General features: G+C 38.1%; 1 protein-coding gene across 27 annotated transcripts in view; it reads right to left on the bottom strand.

Annotated features, from left to right (window-relative positions):
• Positions 1-23,233, bottom strand: part of TRPM3 (transient receptor potential cation channel subfamily M member 3) — a 929,658-nt gene that overhangs the window by 212,281 nt on the left and 694,144 nt on the right. For all 27 annotated transcript variants that reach the window (XM_021927842.2, XM_021927844.2, XM_021927846.2 and 24 more), the window contains one exon: positions 19,397-19,571. In XM_021927842.2, coding sequence (XP_021783534.1) covers positions 19,397-19,571 — 175 coding nt within the window. The remainder of the gene's footprint in view (positions 1-19,396; positions 19,572-23,233) is intronic.

Here is a 23,233-nt window from a genome sequence, read left to right as displayed (position 1 = left end):
AGGCTGGGCTTGGTGGCTCACGCCTGTAATCCTGGCACTTTGGGAGGCTGAGGTTGGTGGATCACTTGAAGTCAGGAGTTCAAGACCAGCCTGGCCAACATTTCCAAACCCCGCTTCTACTAAAAATACAAAATTAGCCAGGCATGGTGGCACGTGCCTGTAATCGGAGCTACTCAGAGGCTGAGGTGTGGGGATCGCTTGAGCCTAGGAGGCAGAAGTTGCAGTGAACTGAGATTACGCATCACTGCACTCCAGCCTGAGCAATAAAATGAGACTCCATCTCAAAAAACAAAAACGAAAACAAAAACCAAAAACCAAAAAACCAGTATTTGCTTCTAATTTTTCATAAGTATTTGCTCTGCTGAACTAGATGTCTTCTGTTTGGGTACAAATGCTTACTCTATCTTCTCTGAAGATCCTTTCTTGTTTTGTAACCATATTCCTTAGGATATATGGAAGCCTGCTTCCTTGAAATTATTATTTTCTAGTTCTTCCCATATTTTCTGTGTAAGATTGGAGTGATTTAAAAATTTTTACTGTAATATTTAATCATCAGAAAAATTAGAGATGAGTCTATTTTATATTTCTTTTTATGACACTAGAATATTGACTGAAAATTTCTTGACATCAAAATATGGTCATAGTATTATGTGAAATTTTTATTTTAGAATTGAGCCTTGACAAAGTCATCTTATTTATGGAAACTGTTAATTTGTGGTTCTTATCTACCCATGTTGTTTTTGGTACATCTCAAATTAGAGGATTTTGTGATAGGAGGTGTAGTCATTGAAGTGAGGCAGATCTCTACACTATGGCATTTGTGTCCCCATTTAAATGCTGCACTTATGATCTGGAGCTTTGTAGATGAGTCACAGAGTAGTTTAAAATAGGCCAATATTCAGCCAGTGCTCAGGGTAACCAACAAAACGCCCCGCAGTTTGCTATTAGTATTCTGTTCAAATGCTCTCAATACAACCCACACATACAAATATATTTCTCCGAATGAATTTAATTACCTGCAAATTACCTGCAATATTAGAGTTTTGTTCCAAGATTTAAAAATGAGAAAATGCATTTAGAATTCAATGGGATTCTAAGAGCTAATCTTAGGTTAATGACTTTCGAGGAAGAGCCCTTCCTGTGACCCCCATAGATATTTTCTATTAGTTTATTCAGTCACAATATGAGAAAATTTTAGCTATATAAAAAAACTTGTTAGTAACACCGCAATTTGGCACTTAAAAGACATAATCACCCATAGAATATCTAATTCTCTAAAGAAAAGTGAAATTTTATCATTTGCTAGAAGCCAAAGCAAATTACTAAATGTTATATTAAGGGCACATAAAGTTACATGTCTTGCCTGAGGTCACAGAGAATGGCATATTTTTCTCCTTCTGCTTTTTTTGGTAAAAGTTGCTACTTCCTCCCCAAATGTCATGACTCTGGTCTACAAGTAACACCATAATTCTTCCCAGAAAGGCAGGAAGCATTGTTAATAACAGCATTATGGCCACCAGGGCTAGGCTGTCTGGATTTAAGCTGTTACCTGTTGGCTGTGCGATCTTGTGTAAGTTAGTGTTGATGTTCTATTTTTCATATATGTAAAATGGGAACTATAATAGTGCTTATCTCATAGGCTTGTGAATATTAAATGAGTTAGCTTTGTAAAAGGCTTAGAAAAGTGCCTGACACATAGCAAGTCCTGCACAAGCATATGCATTATTCAAACAGAATCCTATGATGCTTTTTAGGAAAGAGTCACTGATATATTCCTTCTCATGAAGTAGCACAACTAGTGGGCCAGGGCCCCCACGTACAATGCAGAGCTCTCTCCTGGTGTTAACAGTGCTCTGCACATCTGGTGAGTCCAGTGGTGTAAGGCTGGAGAAATAACTTTCCCACTTTAGAGAGGTCAGAGACCACCAGTTCTTTCCTATGTTTGGGAAATGGAGATACTTAGCAGATTTAGGAGGCTTGATTATAGTGCAGTCTTGCGAACACTCCATGCAGACATCTGCTTGTTCATTCATTCATTCATTCATTCAACAAACAATATTCATGCCTTCTGTGTGCCAGGCACTAAGTTAGATATAGAGATATACATAATACTCAGTTCTAGCCTCAAGGAACTCAAAAAGTTGTATGCCAAGTATTCTGTAATTGATGGGTATTAACCCCAAAATTTATTCATGTAAAACAACATTTATTTGTTGTGTTGATAATTTTGTGGGTCAAGAATTTAGGCAGGCACAATGGGGATGGCTCATTTTTCTCCAGCATACCTAGGGCCTCAACTGGAATGGCTGATGAAGACTACAATAGCTCAACTGTGACCACATGTCTGGGGCCTCAATTCTGTTCCATGTGGCATCTGTTGGGGCTAGAATATCCAAGATGGCTTCCTTACTTCCAAGTCTGGTACCCGGCCTGGTCTGCCTAAAAGAGTTGAGGGTTGGCTTGCATTGCTCTTTCCCTGTTGGTTGCAGGGTAGATGGACTTCTTACATGGAAGCTGGCTTCTCTTAAAGTGAGGGTTTCAAGAGAGAGCATTCAGAGAGGCTCAGGCAGAAACTACAGACTTGTTGGGACTTACCCTCAGAAGTCCTAGAATGTCATTTCCTTGTACTTGATTAATCTAACAAGTCACTAAAAGTAGCCCAGAATCAAGAAGACGGAAGGAATAGACTTCACCTCTTGATGACAGCATACATATACACTGAAGGAATATATTAATGGTGATCATCTTGGAGACAAGCAATGACATCAAGTGACTCTGTTCAGATGAGACATCAACAGTGATCTTTTCCATATTTTGGTGATAAACAGCCTCAGTTGCCTTACTTTGAATTGTCTCTTCTAACAGATCATTATAATGAGAACCACTATTTCCTTCAAAGTAATATTCCAACTATTCATAAATATTTCCAAAATATTATTACTGATTTGTGCATAGAACCTACAAATATTTTCTCCTTTTGATCCAGCTGCCTATTTACATTTATTTGGCATTTAGTGTGTACCAGGTATTTCTTTTAGACCCTGGTGCCTGGTCAGAGACTTTTTCGCCATGGATACTATCATCACATTTTGTGCCTGTGAAATGCTGCATGTAAGGGACATCTTCAGTAATATGTGTGTATGCTTGGGCCAGCCCTTAAGGCCCAGGTTAAGTTACCACCAAAACCAGGTTTTTTTTTTTCTTGATATCTTAATTTCACTTTGGGGTCTGTTTGGAGAGATAAAGCAACAGCAGCACCTGTTGATGTTGCCAATTTCTGCTAGAAACTATTTTTTCTTTTCTTTAAATTCAGAGAATGTTTGGAAACGATTGGGCCAGGTGTGGTGGCTCACGTCTATAATCCCAGTGCTTTGGGAGCCTGAGGCAGCAGGATTGCTTGAGGCCAGGAGTTCAAGAAGTGAATTGACTGCCCAACTCAAAAACATATATTTGGTTCTGTTTCTGGATACTACTTTATTCCCCCTTTGAATTGCTTTATTTACTAGTGAGGGACCTGAGACAGGTTATTTGATCTTTAAGGCTTCATCTCCTTATCTGTTGAATAAGGGAGTGTATGTCTTCTTAGGTCCATGTATTTGGGAAAAAAAGAGATCATGCATGGAAAGCACAAAATTTGACTTCCTAAAATATTTTTCCAGTTTTCCTCATTCTCTATATACGTTGGTGTCCTCATCATATCTTATTCAGATGGTACCAATAGACTGCTAATTGGTTTCTTCTCTATCTTCCTCTAGTCCATTCCCCACAGTGTTAATTAAATGGTTCTACAAAGCAGACATGATTCTATTGCACCCTTCTCAAACCCCTGCAATAGCATTCCATCACCAGCAAGATAACGTCTCAACTTGCATAGGCATGTAAGGTTTGTCTATGGTCTTGCTTCACAGTTAGGCTCATCTCCTGCCACTCTGTCACCCATATCCTGTAAATACTGAATCTCCCAAGCCCACCAGACTCTTGCATGCCACCATATCTTCAGCTTGCTATATCTGCTACTTGGACTATTCTGTAGTCCTGACCTCATTATTCAAAACTCATCATTTAAAACTCAGCTTAAACTTCGCCTCCTTTTTCTTTTTTCAGCTTTTATTTCAGAATCGGGGGTACACATGGAGGTTTGTTACATGGGTATATTGCATACTTCTGAGCTTTGGAGTACAGATGATTAAGATTCAGTTGTAAGACTATTAAGCTTTAGTGAAGACATGCTAATTCACTTGATTTAATCATCCCACAGTGTAAACATATATCAAGACATCACAGTGTATCCCATGTTATTTGTCAACTAAAAATAAAATTTAAGAAAATGTAAAAGAGAATCACCCTCATCTCCTATGTGAAAGTCTCTGATGATTGCTCCCTTGATGCTCTCAAAGCACTTGATATATATTTCTATGATTATTATATTGCATGGAAATTGTCTAACTCCAGTAGATGATGAACTTTTTGAAGCAGTGATTGTTTCTTTATTCTGTGTGTACCTTAAGTTCTAGAAGAGTGCTTGGTTCAATGTTAGCTATAGAAGAATCTTTGTGGATTGACCAAGGGACTGAGTAGCTGCCTGCTTTACGTGGGTGACCAGGTGGTCGTCCCCATGCCTCTTTGTCCTCATGGTGGGATGTACTTCAAGCCTATTTGGGAGAATGGGAGATAAAGCATAAGGTTTTACCGTCCAGCAATTTGGTTTTCTTGATCCTTTTCCTTTCAATCAGATTCACCTCTAAGAAATATTCTTGGTCTCTATCTTTCTGTTGTTGTTTAAACTCAAAGGGTGTTTAGAAATGATTGGGCCAGTGGTGGCTCATACCTATAATTCTAGCACTTTGGGAGGCTGGGGTGGCAGGATTGCTTGAGGCCAGGAATTCAAGAAGTGAACTGGCTGCCCAACTCAAAAACATATATATATTTGGTTCTATTTCTGGATACTACCTCATCCCTCCTTTGAATTGCTTTGTAGCTCTTGTCAGGAACAGATTCTTATTCACTTGCATCTCCCCTATAATGCTTAGGGCAATATCTTGCCCATAGAAGTTCTCAATAGCTGTTTGAAGACATTAAGAGCTTCAATGATATGAAGGTAATTTCACTCACTTAGATGTTGGTGGTTTTGACAACACAAAGTAATTATATCATACAAAAATCAACACAACATACATCTATATTTTTTCTACTAGTTCCATGTCATACATTGAAGTGGTGAGGCCAGTTTCACAATCTGCTATAGGAGACAGAATGACATAATTAAGATGCTATGGTATGGTGCCTTTGACTGTAATACAGCTCCTTTATTTACCAGTGAGGGACCTGAGACAGGTTATTTGATCTCTTTAAGCCATCGTCTCCTCATCTGTTAAACAAGGGTAGTATATGTCTTTTTAGGTCAATGTATTTGGGAAAAAAAGAGATCATGTATGGAAAGTACGTGGCACTGTTCCTGGCACATAGGTGTTAAATAATTGGCAGTTGTTGTTATTAAGAATAATAGGGGCTTTTGCACCCACAGGGAATCCCAATGATCCCTAGCTCAGAGCTGAAGCAAAGTAACAGGCATGCATATTAGCTGGAGGAGGCCATCCCTATGGGGGATAGATTTCAGTATTTCTGTGAAATTCAGATGAAGTAGGTCTGTGAATAGGAGTGGAAAGGCCACATTTCAAAGCCACTAAGCTGGGGTATCAGTGCAGAGAGCTCATTAGCTCTTGGATCATATTCATCAAAGTCATGCAAACTGGTGTTGCTAAGATGCCCTGAAACCATTACTCTTAGATAATTTTATGCCATCTTGAAGTCAAACAGGTGTTAGGATAAGAATTCATACTCGGCTATAACCTCCTACTTTCATATTTTTGACATCTGTATGTTGTAGAGAAGGCACAAATCAGAAAATTCTACTGAGAGATTTGATTTTTAGGATAAAAGAATGATACAGTTTTAGAGCAACCATTCTATGGATGAAGGATCCAAGGTCTGTGAAGGTGAACTGATTTGCTTAAGATGATATAGCTGGTAAGCATCAGAGCTGGATTTAGAAGCCAAGGGAATCAGGACGGAAAAATCTCTGATAGTGACTTATTCTAACCTAAATATGTAGGTTCAACTTAGTGTATTAATGTAAAGTTAGTGATTTGTTTAAATGATTGGCTGCAAGTGGAGATTTTCTCTATTTTTTGCTTAAGATGCTGCATCTCATGTGTGTGAAGACTCAGTAATGTGATTTCAAGGATCCACTACTGAGTTAATCCCCACTTAATCAGATGTCCAATGTTTCTTTTTAATTGCTTAAATGGCAAATTAACATTTTATTCAACAATTGGAAGCCCTAAGAGTAACTCTTATAATAAGAGTTAACTGTAACTGATTGATGTTGATGTTTTCCAGAAAACGCCAGTTGGATAGAAAGTTATAGAAGGTTGAATGGCACATAGAGACATGACCAATAGATAACATGGGCTGGTTAGGAGATTACTTTTCCCAACTTTTTATGAGGATCAACTCCAGATACAAATGGCCTCTATCAGCTAAGGCCTGTCAGAAATAGTTGCTGATTATGCTTTAGGATCTATTCTAGAGAAGTTCTTCACCTGGGCTTTTCCTGAAGTTTTCATCCAGCAATATGAGGTAGTTAGAAGGATATTAGAGAAGCTGTCCATAATCAGGCAGGATGATGATACAGTCTGTTTGCCAACAAACTTTATGTACTGCTGCTCATAAAGTGATCCCTTCTTATGTTTATTTTTTTCTTTATTCTTTCTCTTCATTCTTTTCCTTCCTTCTTTCCTTTTCTTTCCTCCCTTGCTCCTTCCTTCCCTTTTCCTTCTCTCCTCCCCTCCCCTCTTCTTTCCTTGTTCTCACCTTACACTCCTGAGCCAGCTATGATAAAACAGAAGGCACAGATACACACCGAAAAGGAAACTGAAGGTGGGTGGTGTGGTGGGGGTGAGAGTGGTAAGAGAGGTACTTAGTCCCTTCTATAAGACAAGCTTTGTGCTGTGCATTTTATACATGGAATTTCATTAGACAGATTAAGAAAATCCTCACCAGGCTGTAAACTCCTTGGATGCATGGACTGTGCATTCTATCACTTATATACTCTCTTTTCCCCTTCCTTCAGTGCTAATCAAGGTGCAGAAGACAGGCTTTTCTGCCACCCCTTATCTTGATCTCCCTTACCCTGCTTTCATACCCCATAGCACACATCTTCTAAAATATCATACAATGTGTTTATGGATTATGCTTATTACTTTTGTCTATCTAACCCTACTAAAATAAAAGCTCCACAAGGGCAGGGATTTTTGTCTATTTGGTTCACTAATGTATTTTTGCCATTGCCTAGAATAGTGCCTGGAACATAGTAGGTGTTCAAAAAATATCTGTTGAATGACTGAATACATAATGCTGACTGGAGGGAAGAATATAATTAAAAATAGGGAAAATGTTAAATAATATTTGAGATCTCTCAGACATTCAAGGCTTCTCAGTTTGGTGGAAACTAATTGCAGAAATACTAGAGCTGTGTTATCCAATATGGTAGCTGTTACTCACATGTGGCTATTTAAATTTAATTATAATACAATGAAATGAAATTTAAAATTCATTTCCTTAGTCACACCAGTCACAGGTCAAGCACTCAGGGACTCTGATTCCACAGCACAGATATGGAAGATTTCTGTCATCACAGTTTTTTTTTTTTTTTGAGACAGGACCTTGCTCTGTTGCCCAGCCTGGAGTACAGGGGTGCAATCACAGCCCATTGCAGCATCAGCCTCCTGGGTTCAAGCAATCCTCCCGCCTCAGCCTCCCGAGTAGCTGGGACTTGGCCTCCTGAGATGCCACCACACCTGGCTAATTTTTCATATTTTTTATAGAGACAGGGTTTCGCCATGTTGCCCCGGCTGGTCTCGAACTCCTGAGCTCAAGGGATCCACCTGCCTCAGCATCCTGAAGTGCTGGGATTACAGGCATGAGCCACCACACCCAGCCATATCATCAGAGAATTCCGTTGGGCAGTGCTGCTCCGGAGATAGGCAGGGCAGCCAAACTTTCCATCTTAGGCAGGGACAAGCAGGACATTTAGATGGAATATCCTGAACAATGTTGGCTGTATCTCTGTCGTGTCTCTTCTTTCCTTTGCCTTCGGTTATGAATGTGTGCAAGAGTAGAAGTGAAGTGTTGCCAAAGGATACAGAGACTGCCACATGTCAGGTGGATTCTCTGTTGCCAACATTGGAAGGAAATCACACCCTCTGAGTTCATTCCAAGTGCAATCCCATCAGCGAATATTGCCATACCCCAGGCAAGAGGAAAAGTTGATTTTTTTTTTTTATTGTTTTAGGACCCATATAAAAGACAGAATCAGAGCTGGACTGAATTTTTGGGGTCTCCAGGCAGACTACAACACTGGCCTCCTGCAATTGACTGGTCTTACACATTGGTGCAACACTTACTCACAGGAGAAGTTACCCAGCATATGAGAGAAGGGAGAGAAGTTGGAATCTGGGTGCCACCTCCTCTGTTGTCTGGAAAAACTCAGACAGACTCAAAAACTTGCCCTCAGATACTGGGGCAAACAAAATAAACCTTTTTGAAGTTACTGGGTCCCACCTTCTTGGAGGACAACATGGTATAGCTGCTAAGGGCCTAGCTCCAGCTCCCGTCAGTCTGGGCTGACCACTCTCTAGCTTTGAGATATTTAGCAAATTACCTAACCTTTCTGTCCTCAATTTCCTCATTTATAAAATGGGATAAAAATTATAGCCACCTTGTGAAGTTTATGAAATAAAGTGCCTAGATCAGGCTGATGCATGTAGAAACTAAAAAATATTAATTTCAAATTTTTGAGCATGCTGCTGGAGAGAGGGTCAGAGGTGTGGGAAAAGGGGAGGGATAAGTTTAAATTCTCTTTCAAAGTAACTTATCAAAATATTCCTTTTATTCTACTCTATGAAACACTGGGACAATATAAGTGTCTCTATTTTTGTTACATATTTGTGATAGATTTCTGGTTTTTTTTAAAAAAAATTTCTCATGCATTTTTAATAGGCAATTGCTCAGTTAGCTTGTCTCTCAGTGTCCAGATCCAAGCAGCATGCCACACTAAAGGGTTTCTCATTCTTCACCTCCTGTGTATTATGTCTGTGTGGAAAGTCTCATATAATAGATGATAACTTAAACGCTGTTGTGCCTTACAGAGTCGATGAAAAAATGGACCTTTTGTTCTATTTTCCAGACAGCTGGATGTCTTATTTTTCCTGTTGGTTTCATGATTTAATGCACTACGTGATGATTGCCTAGTAGTCTTATAGCTATGGGGGTATCTATAAGATTTTGGCTTTATTTCAGTTCATGAAATAACAAATAAATTCATGGCATGTTGACTCCAAATTCCTATCTTTGCTTCAGCAGACACTGTTAATCTATCTTAGTATGCTTTCTTCTGCACTGAGATGCGATCTCAGAATCATGTTAGCACATCATTCCAGGAAGCCTCTACTAATTTATCGGAGTTGACACTCAGATTTAAACTACAGTTTACCCTTGAACAACAGGGGTTTGAACTGTGCGGGTTCACTTACACTCTAATTGTTTTCTCTTCCTCTGCCACCCTTGAGAGAGCAAGACCAACCCCTCCTCTTCTTTCTCCTCTTCCTCAGCCCTATTCAATACGAAGACAACAAGGATGAAGACCTTTATGATCTCTTCCACTTAATGAATAGTAAATATATTTTCTGTTCCTTATGGTTTTCTTAATATTTTCTTTTCTCTAGCTTACTTTATTGTAAAAATATATTATACATGTAACATATAAAATATATGCTAATTGATAAGTTACTAGTAAGGCTTTTGGCCAATGACGAACTATTAGTAGTTAAGTTTTTGCAAGTCAAAAGTTATTCATGGATTTTTGACCACATGGGGGGTTGGCAACTCTAACCTCATGTCATTCAAGGGTCAACTGTATTTGTCATCAATGCATTAGTGATAACAAAGTCTCAAATTTACTATCAAATGGCAAAAACCAAGGAGATGATAGTGTTAAACAACTCCAAATTTTAGGTTTGTCTCCAAGACACTGAATCATGGTTCTATGGATTTAGAGGAATGGATTATTTACTGCTTAAGACTTTTAGAGGTTTATGCTCATGGATGGACATTTGCTTTGCATGGAATATCCCAAGAAAACATAATAAGTATGTATATCGACTCTAAGAGAGTTGTCCAACAATTAGGATAGTGCAAAAAGATGTTATTGAAACTGAATGGAGACTTTTCTAGACAACAGTAGTGCAGACTTGAGTTAATCTTGAAATCCTACTTTAATGCATTTTTAGTGTTTCTCTGACTAAGCTTTTATAGCGTGTATTCACTGTTCTATATAGTCTTCATAAATCCTGTGGCCCATGATCAACATCTGAGAATTGCATGAGGAATCTGGGGATTAAAAACATCCCAAACATTATTTATTATTAATAATACCACTAGATGAGGCATTAATCCACTATATCCCTAGCAGCTGTAGATCCTATTGTCAGCCAGGTTGATTTGGAATCTACTTCTTCTAAAGGAATGAAACACCAGTACATTTTATTATTTGCACCTCACTCCGATAAATTTGTGGATTTTAAAGCCCTTACTACATCTTTTTGTGAGAGAGGCTAGGTTGTGAAACTTCAGAGAAAAATTTACTAGAAATTAAATAGGTAAAGAAATGCATTTGTACATGGTAAGGCAGAGAAGCCTGCGACAGCAGGAAGTGCTTGGAGAACAGCGGGGAGGACAGCTCCATTGGGTTGTAGGGTGAATAGAAGGTTTGTTGAGTGAGAGCTGGCTCTAGAGAAAAGCTGGAGTCAGGATACAGTGGATCTTGAGTCCAAGCAAAGGAATGTGATCTTGACCTGTAGGTCGGGGTATTCCATGGGGTTTCACAAAGAAGCCCCTGGAATTTTGAGGAAGAGCTCCACAGCTGCCTCAGAGCTGCCTTTGTAGGTGAGAGCCAGACAGAGAGAAGGAGGCTCTAGGAAAACAGTTCTGAAAGTATGGTCTCTGGACCAAAAGCATAGCATCGCTTAGGTATTCCTTTGAAATGCAAATTACCTGACCTCAACCAGATTTATTGAATTAGAAAATCTGGGGGTGGAGCCAGCAATTGTGAGTTTTTTTTTTGTAGTTTTTTCCCTCTTATTTTAAAACATACATATCTAATTGACAAAAATTGTATGTATTTATGGTATTTATGGCATGTTTTGATATGTGTATACACTGTGGAATGGCTAGATCAAGCTAATTAACATATGCATTAACTCACATACTTTCATTTTATCATGGTGAGAAAACTTGAAATCTACTCTCAGCAATTTTCAAGTATACAATATATTATTATTGACCATAGTCCCCATGATATACAATGCATCTCCTGAACTCATTCCTCCTGTATAGCTGTTTGTTTTCACAAGCCCTCTGGGTGATTCTGATGCAGAATAAAGTTTGAGAACCATGGTCTAGGCCTCCTATCCTAGCTTTGACAGAGTAAACCTGTACCTTGTCTGTGTTACATGTTGCATCTCTACCTGAGGTTTCACTTGAGAAAGAATCCAAGGGCTTCAAAAAAGTAAAAATCAATCAAGGCAAGTGGGAGGTTAGGACTCTTTAAAGGTTGTTCATTCCAACTGTAAAGTCAAAGGAAGCTGGGGTAGGACACTGCAGATGCTGAGTTTCCAATGCTGCCCCCAGGACCCTGAATCTCCGACAGCTGAAAGAACCATCATTTGCCACCAACTAGCACCATTTCACTTCTAAATACCTTTGCTTTCCTCTTCCTCTTTTTTTCTTTCTCTTTTTAGATTGGTTGTATATTTTGAGCTAGTCAAAAAATGATTTGCAAAAGAAACAAGGAAATAAGTAAACTGAATACCCTTAAAAACTCCATGTAAATAAAAATACTAAGCAATAAATCTGTCCTGTCAAAATGAGTATTTTTATGGCACAGCTTGCTTTTCAGGAAAGAATGTTCAAGTCTGACAGATGTTTGGAACCAAGTACAGCTGTGGGAAAGAGAGAAATGGAGTGATTGATGGTAAATATGCTTTTCAAGTCAACTGTGTTTCAAAGACAAAATTCGGCAGAGGGTACAGAGGGCTTGTGGTAACAATGCAGTGGCTTGTGAGGAGAATGCACGTGAGGCCCAGAAACCAAGGAAGGTATTTTTGAAAACATCAGAGAAGTGTGGGCCATAGACCACTCTCAATGGAATCACCTGGGGTTTGGGTTTTATATACAGTTTCTTGAGCCCCACCCCATGTGCATCAAAGTCAGGATATTTAGGGGGATCTGGATCTCCTAAAGCTCTCTAGGTGATTCTCAGACATGCTGAAGTTTGATAACCACATGTTTATTTGGATTTTTGTTGTCGTTATTGTTAAACAAGTAGCCAAGGGTTAGCTAAGGAAATCTCAGAGGAATGTAATCACTAGAGAGCTCTGAAATCATCACTCGGCATTGATGGGCTTTCTGAAAGTTGTAGATGATGGTTCTTTAAAAGGGATTTCTCTATCATAATGGATTACACAACTATGTTTTCTCTGATGTTTGCTCTTTATGTTCAAGGACATTCTTTCCTAAAGAGTTTTGCTCAACTCCATACTCTTTAGGAAAAGAGCAAACTAGTCCATGCAGAGAGCTGATGAGCCAATTTAGATCAATGAAACTTTTCCTCTCCATGGTGCTTTCTTCCCTGAAGAAGAAACTCTGGATAATATTTTTAAAGTCAATGCTTCATTCTTCCCATGTTGATACAACATGAGGGATCAAATAGTGAACTCTAAGACAAACGTATTTATTTTATTTCGCACTTTCTTAAATACATGGAGCTACTCTAGCCCTGTAGAGCTTGGATACAATGACACAGGTTGCAATATATCTATGTCTTTATATATACTACAGAGGCAAAAACTGCTGTGGTGTTGTCTCCATGACACCTTCCCCATTTACTCCAAACTATGCTTCCTTCTACCTTCTCAGAATTCAATAATAGCATCTAATTGAAAAATTATTTGTTAGTATATTAGTTCAAATAAGATTATGTGCACATCTCTTGAGGAAAATTATACTACTTATCATAGCACCCATAGTACCTAAAACAAGTATTCAAAAATACCTAGTGATTGATTTGAAAAGCCATATTATCAGTTCTATCTTTAAGTCTTCAGTTAAATTTTAAGCCTATATATACACACAGATAATTATAGGGATTAACATATAATACTTACATATATATAAAGTAATCTTATTGGAGTCAATTTATTAAATTAAATTTATTAGTGTATATAAATTTAACATAGACACACACACACACACACACACACACACACACCATTGCCACACTATCTCAATGAATTTGTCCTTTTTACCAATTTTCTTCAATCTATTTCAGATTCTTTCTCTGAGTTGAGTTATATAAGGGAGGGTCAAATATTAGTCCTTCTCAGTCCTCCAGGCTGACCCTCAGCTTAAATCCAGTTTTTGATGGAAAAGGGGAAGAGGAAAAATGAGTCATTCTATTGCCGTTTTGTGGATAATTAACATACACTGTTCCATTGATAGGATTCTCGTGAAGAACGCACCACGCATTTATTTTACCCTCTGTGCTCTTGTGACCCTTTGTGCCTTTATCAAAGCACACATGACCTTCTAGTTATCTGCACTCGTGTCTATGTCTTAGCCCCCATTATAAAGTCCTTGACAGCTAGGGCTGTGCCTTATTCATCTTCCAACAGGCCCATGCATATAGTAGGCACCCAATAAATGTTAACTAGGAAAACAAGTTACAGTGACCCTTTTTATAAGTAAAACCACCAGTGTTCTTTGTCTGTACAGTATATTTCCAAAATAAGAATCAAGTTTTGACATGATTTCTTGTAGAAAATTTTAGAAAAGAGACAACGTAAGATGAAATTAACAAAAACTATAAGGGACACTTGAAGCCAGCATGCTTGATATGTCTCCTTTTTTCCTTACTTGACATTCCAATTATGTCTAAATCATGCTGGAATACAAACCATTGAGATCAATTACGTTCTTTTGGCAGGTCTTATAGAGACAAATGATAAGGGTTTGACACCCGCCAGCTTTAGATGGAAATCTCTGGAGCAGCAGGAGAAAACAATAGTGACCACTGCACAGAATGACAAGCCCTAGGGATTACAGACTACATTTGGGTTTCTAAAATATCTAGCTTTCTGGTGACTTTCTCATATCTTTGGTCATTTTGATGTATATTTGCAGAGAAACATGCTTTTGCCACATCTCTGCTAGGAATATATAGTTACATAATTTGAAGCCATACAACATATTTTTCGTTTTTCATCTCCAGTTAGCATTCATTTATGCCTTTGCCTCAGGTAATCAAATAATATAGGGAATCTTATTAAACATCCTTTAAACAGGAAAGTCAAATTTTTATTAGCAATGTATTATCTATTCTCCTGCTCCCAAGCCATTGCTCATTTATTCTTCCCAATATCCAATACAAATTCCACTGACACACAAAAATGTGAACAGTCTCTTGGTGTTTTCCCCATTGATAATTTCCCAAAAGTTAATAACAGATGACTAAAAAATTTGAAGGCTTTCTGCTACCAGCAAGCTCTGCTTCTTGTCCTAGAGTATCTAAAAATGGTAAATACAGATGATTATTTCTGGAATGAAGATGCCAAAATAAACATAAAAATCAAAAAAATTTGGACGAATAAGGAGCACCATTTTGGAACACAAATGCATTTGGATGCCTTTTTCACACTGACATTTTTTATGGGTGAAGTACTTACTCACTGATTGACAAATGTTGGGCTAGACAACATTTCTCTGCAATCTGACACTTTGGTTGCCCATTATGAGGCAAAGTAATCTCTGATTTCAATGTCAGGAGAAAGGTATGCTATTCCCAACTATGCGTACTACAGTTCATATTGCTCCAACACAAAAATAGAATCCTAGTATTAAAAAACTTAGGTGATTCAAATACTATTTGGGTAGCATGAATCTCTTTAACTTTGTCATGTTTAGTCATTCATGATTTAGAAATAAAATTTGATAATATTTCGAAAGCAATAAAGTTAATTAGGGAAAGTGACTAAATTTTAATTAGTGACTCATTCTAAACTATGACAGATGAGAAATAGAAAATCCATTATGCCAATGAGAAGAAAACAGGAGTTTGACCATTTCTTTCAGGTACTATATGCCACAGAGCAGAGACAGGCAGAAAGAGACTCAAACAAGAATTTAATTGCAATTGTCTTTTAGTTTATCCAAATCCATTTGGATTGTGATAGATGCAGTCTGTCTTTTTCTATCCTAAGTAATCTCATCCACAAAAGCTAATCAGTTTTGTCAATTACAAATTACTTCCAAAGTGATTGTCTTTCAAATTCACATTCTAGAAGGGAATTCAAAGATAAAACATAAAGTTCACAAAGGTTAAAATGTAAGGCTTGATTTTTTTTTTTTTTTTTTTTTTTTACTCCTTTAAGATTATAAAATGAAAGGCTCTATAGCTGAATAGTTCTTGGATCTGTATTATTTAAGAATCTTTAAATTAACTTAAAACATTTTTAATCATATTTAAGTTACCAAAGTAATTGAAAAGATACTGGTGCAGCCCTGAAATAAAGGTTTCATAAACAGGATGTGTGTGTTCTCTATATCCAATTTCATTTGTACAATGATGCACATTTATGTAGATTTGTTTATGTGATCATGTAGTTGTGGATTTGCATTTATTTGTAGTGAAACATTTCCAACACTGTCGGACTTTATTAGAAATCAAAGAAGAAATCCTTCCTGGTGAATAAGGTATAGTTGGGCCATTTTTTTTTTTCTTAACATAAAGCACACTACTGCAAGATAATGTTATTTGGAAATGATTTTTAAAATTGGCTGCACATGTGTGACTAGACAATTTCTTATCAAGCTAAATAAACATGATTAAATTCTTGAAGTTATTCAGATGGCACAGAGAAACATTCTGACTTCGTTTTATCATGACGATTTTATAATTGCTTTCCTGGAGCAAGAGCACACTTTATCATAACTACATATAAAATACAAAACTTCTTTTTAGCCTTCTATTGTCTTAATAACCATTTCTAAATTTTTCTTAAAATTTTTAAAGTTTTAATTTTAAAACGTCTTAGGATCGAAAATTATACTTAATTCTTTACCTCCACACTAGTTATATGCATAAACTCATATTCTTTGATAATCAGCGATTGTTCATAGTTCATAGTTCATAGTGTTCATAGTTTGTGTAGATGCCAAAAATTACATATTTTGACCAAAAAAATTACAACAAAAATTGCTAATTAAAGTTAAAAGAGCATATTTTTGGCCAGGCACGGTGGCTCACGCCTGTAATCTCAGCACTTTGGGAGGCTAAGGTGGGAGGATCACGAGGTCAGGAGATGGAGATCATCCTGGTTAACTCAGTGAAACCCCGTTTCTACTAAAAATACAAAAATTTAGCCAGGGGTGGTGGCAGGTGCCCGTAGTTGCGGCTACTCAGGAGGCTGAGGCAGGAGAATGGTGTGAACCCGGGAGGCGGAGCTTGCAGTGAGCCGAGATCGCGTCACTGTACTCCAGCCTGGATGACAGCATGAGACTCTATCTCAAAAAAAAAAAAAAAAAGAAAAGAAAGAATGATATTTTTGACTCTTAATTTTGGGGTTGGTGTATAATGGTCTAGGTAGGAAAAGGGAAAGAATCCACATGACACGGGGTTGATCAGCTTGGACATTGGTTTACAATCAGGAATGCATTGGTTTTGATTTCTTTGGAATACCAGCAGTAATAATAATGATACTAAAGTATAATGAAAAGAGGAAGCTGAAGGCAACTGAAGTGCATTTGAATATTTAAAAAAGAGTATCACTGAAGTCCTATATGAGGAACACTACAGCACATAGCATAAAACACATTTCAGTACGTGTTCATCATATACCAGCAGGGATTCTGGCCTGGGATCTTGGGCTGTGTGGCTTTGGACGAAGCGCTTAATTTAAATAATCTTAATTTAAATAATAATTTAATTTAAATAATCTAGGTCCCACCCAGTTCTAAAATACATAATCTTTCTTCCATATTAAAGCAGGAAGGGCAATCTAAGTAGTTTAACATATTTATATATAACTTATTAAATATTTTAACATTTTCAAGGTAGACAATCCAAGATCATGATAAATAACAGGCACTGGATCCTGGCTTTCATTGTGTATACACCTGAGAAACCTGAAATGCTGACGTGAACAGTGTACTTTTCCATGCGTTTTCTGGGGAAAAAAAAAAAAAAAAACCAGAAAAACAAAAGGTGCATTCAGAATGCAAATTTGCATTCTACTTTGTAGGAATACCATAAAATAATTTGCAAACTAGAAAGTAAGAAATAAGCCAAAGCTAAAAACTGTATTAAAATTATTGTTTATTTCTGAAAAATAGAACATATTGCTAGATTTAGAGAAAGGAGAACCTTGGTTATTTTTATTTATTTATTTTTTTAAGACAGAGTTTTGCTCTTGTTGCCAAGGCTGGAGTGCAATGGCGCAATCTTGGCTCACTGCAACTGCAACCTCTGCCTCCTGGGTTCAAGCTATTATCCTGCCTCAGCCTCCCAAGTAGCTGGGATTACAGGCATGTGCCACCACGCCTGGCTAATTTTTGTATTTTTAGAGAAATGGGGTTTCACTATGTTAGTCAGGCTGGTCTTGAACTCCTGACCTCAAGTGATCCACCTGCCTTGGCCTCCCAAAGTGCTGGGATTATAGGCATGAACGACTGTGCCTGACCCTTGGTTAAATTTTTAATAAAACAAAGCACAGTTAAGAATCTTGAACTCTGAGCTGGTTGTAAACATAGAGAAGTTTGGGTACATATTCTCTTTTTAGATTCTGAGCGATAAAATGGACCAATATTTACTATAAAAATAATATAATAGTAAGTTAACTAAATTTAAATAGTTCTGAGCTATAAAATGGACCACTTATTTACTATCAAAATATAATAATAATTTAACTTTTTTTTTTTGGTATCAGAGCTTTTGGGTTTGCAGTGTTAAGCTGGAGGCTCAATGTCTTTTGTTATTCCTCATTTCATGAACACAGGTTCATCTACTAACGAGGTAGGTGTGCTGTTTTAATGGCTTATGTGGAGTACTAGGCTGCTGTCAAAGATGAGGAAGGGGATGGGGAGAGATGGGATGGTACTGACTTGCCATGCTCAGTCTCTATTTAAATAAAGCAGGCTGGGTACAAGAGGGATGGGTACGAGAGGGATGGAGGAGGGAGCATCCTGCTGTAGGTGAGTTCACTTGTATTTTTGTTTTGTAATACTTGTCTACTTATTAGACTTACTGTGAGCATCTTGAAAGTGGCAATTAATTGTATGTTTTTCTTTTTTACATCTTAATGTTCGGCCTAGTGCATCGCACCCAGGAAACACTTAATGTGTATTTATAAAAGGCACGAATAAAAGACCATCATCTCATTTGAGGCTTTCCCCTCCCCACAAATTTCATGTGTTAGGGGAATTGATTGGATTAGGAAGTTCCTTATTTAACACATCAATGGCTCCCCTGAGTTTTACCCCCTTAATCTCACTCACACCTTGGGATGGTTTATTTTGATCTAATAATCTGCAAGGGTGCTGGATTTCAGCATTTGCTCAGTGGGAAGTTGGACTGGAGGGGAGTGCTGTGAAGGGGGAATCTTTCCTGGGATTGGGGGCTTTGGACTGTTGAAAGTAGCATTAGGAGCCTAACAGACCAAGGAAAGGGCGTGAGGCATTCAAGAGGAGTTTACAAAAGACCAGAGTAGTTACCATTACAGAGATTTGACTTTCCTCGCCCATCTAGAGAAGCCTGATGGCACGGTCTACCATAGATCTTCACAGTGGCTTGGCAATGCTGGTGTTTGGAGGCCAAGCCTGGAAGCTGAACAACCCAGCTTCTCTGAAGTTACCAACCTGAACCATCTGGTCCAGACTGGCTGTGCTTCATGTGTTAAAACCCAATTCCTGCTTCTCCTTGCTGGGAGGAGGAGAAGGAGATACGAAGACAAGAAAAAGGAGACTACAACCTATGACCTCCTCTCTCTTCCTCACCCTTGTTATTTATCCGTGTAGCTTTCATAGAATATCCCACTTCACAGGACATTTAGAATATGTTCCTCTGTTCTTCGCCACAGCCCTCCCATGACAGACAGTTTTTAGACAATTTGTTCATAGCTTGTTTTGATTTGAGGTCTTGGTTGAGCTACTGAAAACATAATCCACTCATACTCTCATTTCCAAACAGGCTTTAAGGTTCTTCCATGGGGTCTGGAAAGTTACCTACCCGCCTTCTTCTGAGTATTTATGCCCAAAGGCCAGGATGTCCGATGCCCGTCCACTCCCATCACAGACAACCACCGGCACAGGAGGAGTGTCTCGAAGGTACTCCAACACAATCGAGATCACGTTGGGTCCCCCTTCCACTATGAGCGCCACCACGGGAACACCTTGACCAATTCCTGCATTAAAAAAGGAAAAGAAAAGGAAAAAAAAGGGAAAAGAACACAAAGCCAGCAAACCAAAGAAACAAAAAGAGAAACAAAAAGCACAAACTAAAATTACTGAGCACGGGGGAGGTAGCAGCATATGAAGGGATACAGTACTGAGCAAAAATTTACAGAAAACCCTTCAGCCAAATTTTCCCACCAGAAAGTCTATTGGACTTTGCCCTCTCCCTTCAACTCTCAGGATGCTGGGGTCAGCGAAGGCACGGGGTTCCATACTTTACAGGGGAGGGCCTGGGGTGAGGAGGGAGAAAAAGGAATTAGTCAACAGACAAAGCACCAGACCAGCAACCAGCAGCGTGGAAGCTGAACATGATCTGAAGCACGTCTTTTATCTTTCCAATGAGTCTGTTTCCTATATGAAAAGTAGGAAGTTAAAAAATGCCACCTCCCTGCAGTTATCACAGGGGGAAGAAAATGCCTACATGGCTCTTTTTATTAACCACTATCAAAATCAGCTGGGGACATATTTTAACTTGTTGAATCAACTACTGGCTGAATTATGGGTCTATTTTTGACCATAGATGATTAGATTGATTATTGATTTTTTTTTTGATGGAGTCTCACTCTGTCACCCAGGCTGGAGTGTGATGGCACAATCTCAGCACACTGCAACTTCTGCTTCCCAGGTTCAAGCAATTCTCCTGCCTCAGTCTCCCAAGTAGCTGGAATTACAGGCACGTGCCACCATACCCAGCTAATTTTTGTATGATTATTGATTCTTAACAGCACGATTGTCATGACGAATTACCCAGGAGATATGGTATCTGCCATCTGCCATTATCGCATATGCCTCTACGGACCAAGGAGCTAGGCAAGTGATGTGAGTTCAGTTAACATTTGTTGGATTCAGTTTAATTGTTTCCCAAAAGTATTTAAGCTATTTATGCTGAGCCAGAAGACATTGCTGTTTTCAGGTGAAAATTGCTTTAATTGCTGTATGCATGGTTCAACCTAACCTTAAAGAGAAGTAATAAAATCAAATGTCCATGAGAGACATGACGAGAAATAAAAATTCATTTTTAAGTGACATTTCAAGTATGATTTATCATTGAATAACTTCCTTTTGTTCAATTTGGTATCACATTGTCTTTTTTCTCTCTGCTGCCTCAGAACAGTTAAGGAATTGAGCAGTACCATAAAAATGAGCTGGTCTTAGAGGGCACACACAGCAGTTATCTTAAAAAAGAAATAATCAAAATTCTGTACCACTTCCATAAATATAAACCAAAATAAAACAACTCTTGGACATCTGAGTTCTCCCTTTTACTTCTTTTGCTTTGCTTTTGTCTGATATCAAGAAACTGCATCCCTGTAATGAGTAATAGTTTGGGATTTGGTTTCTTGCTCGGGTAAAAGATATTTTTGACTTATGTGACCTGTTTTACTTCTAAAGTATAAATACTTTAGTCTCCTAGGGCTTTATCTCCTTTAACTTGATGTTTTTCCTGGTTTGATTTTCATCTTAAAGGAATGATCCAAAATGCCAGTTACACAAAAGTAGGTGCTATTTTGCATGTCCACTTAAAACATGTAAAAGAAAGCGATGACTGTTGATCAAGGCAAGATGCCAAGATTTCTTTCAGTTCCTAGAGGGAAATGGGAGAGAAAAGTGACCTGGGGACCCATTTGTTTTCTGTGGATGGGGAGGTCTTGAGAATTACTCTTTCAAATCCAAGGAGAGGGAAGTGAAAGGCCTTGTTGTTCTGTTTTGACCCAGGAGCCCTTAGTGACTCAAATGATACGTCTCCTTAAGGCTCTCTTTGGGTGTCTGTAAAGGAGATACTTTCCTTATTGCTGCTGATTATGAAGATTGAGTAAATTCCTGTTGAAAGGGACTTTAAAGATACAGGGCTGGCCAGGCACGGTGGCTCAAGCCTGTGATCCCAGTACTTTGGAAGGCCAAGGTGGGCGGATCACCAAAGGCCAGGAGTTTGAGAACAGCCTGGCCAACATGGCGAAACCCTGTCACTACTAAAAATACCAAAAAAAAAAAAAAAAAAAAAAAAATTAGCTGGGCGTGGTGGCTGGTGCCTGTAATCCTAGCTACTCGGGAGGCTAAGGCTGGAGAATAGATTGAGCACGGGAGGCGGAAGCTGCAGTGAGCCAAGATCACACGATTGTGCTCCAGCCTGGGCAGCAAGAGTGAAACTCCATTTCAAAAAATAAAATAAAAACAAAAAAAGATTAAGGGCTAACTTGAAATGTTAATACAACATTTCTCTTTGGGAGGAAAATTTGCTGTCATAAAAATATCCACCCCATAGGGATTTGTATTTTGTAACATGCCTTCGAAAAGATAGCCTATTTTCCATTGTTAAAGGTTATTTTATGATGTATTTCCCAAAGTATTACGTTGGTGCAGAAGTAATTGTGTTTTTTGCCATGCTATTTATTTTTCTCCCTTGATTTGCTTTAGCACAAGCTCCTGTGTCATTGACTTCGTATTAAGGAATAATACCCTATATCTGCTGTTTTATATCAAATGATATATTTAGACCCATTCTAGGATCTTCTAAGACATCCTAGAATTTGCCAAGTTCTGACTCTTGGATTCTGTCGGTGGAATCTTTACTCCAACTCACAGACCAAGTGTGATCCACTCAGTGTTCTCATGCAGGGAGAAGTACTTAGCATGGACCTGCTACCGTGTTCCAGTGATCTAGCATCTACAAGACAGCAGGAGGATGGCTGGAAACCTCCTCTCCCTTTGAGAGCGTACATAGTGAAAGGATCAAATTTCATAGGCTGATTTGTTTGAGAGTAATACATGGTCAGTTTATTCTCTGTCAATATATTTGTCAATGCATCAAAATATTATAACTTCTAGAAGTACAGAAAGACTTTCAGGATAATGGTTTCCTATATTTGAAATAAAACTAATTACCAATTAAAATGATGAAAACAAACATATTAATCCAGAGCTGAACACACACACACACACACACACACACACACACTTAGTCAAATTTGGTGCCAAAAATTGAATGGAGCAAACTGTCATCTTTTTCATAAATACTGACTATATCTATGCTTCCAAATTCTCTCTTATTTTTTTCAGTGATAATACATGGACATTTTTTCCATGGATAATGAAAGCGTTTATAGGCTACAAACAAAAGCAGTTTTGAATTTCTTAGTTATGAGAGGTAGAAAATCAAACTATGCCTAAAACTATCATGCTTAGTGTAAGCTAAACAAGGTATGTTAACATTAAGCCTTTCTGTCAGGTCACACACACACTTACACACATACACGTATTGTCTTTATTTCTGGCAAAAGAAAATGACATCAGATAACTAGTAATGACCTAAAGAAGTCTGTCGACTATTCTTAGAATATGTTTGTGAATTTGATGAAAGCTAGGGACCCTTTCTCCAGAAAAGTAAACATACATGTGGGTAAACACAAAAGTGTTTCTACGCAATTTCAGGGGCTTTATGGATCCTTGAAAACTATCTTAGCTGATCATAAGCCTGTGAATACTTTTTTAATAGACCCTTGCGAAACCCCACCATAAATTAAGCATATTGATAGATCTGCAACAGGCATCTGTTTGTGTTATTTTGTGAAACTCACTGAGGCCTCTGACACAAGTTCTAGGATAAATTTTTGAA

This window comes from Papio anubis, chromosome 13 (assembly GCF_008728515.1).
Source record: "Papio anubis isolate 15944 chromosome 13, Panubis1.0, whole genome shotgun sequence".
In the NCBI taxonomy this organism is placed as follows: Eukaryota; Metazoa; Chordata; class Mammalia; order Primates; family Cercopithecidae; genus Papio; species Papio anubis.
Note: the sequence above shows the minus strand (reverse complement) of the source record. Positions and strands in the feature narration are given on the sequence as shown.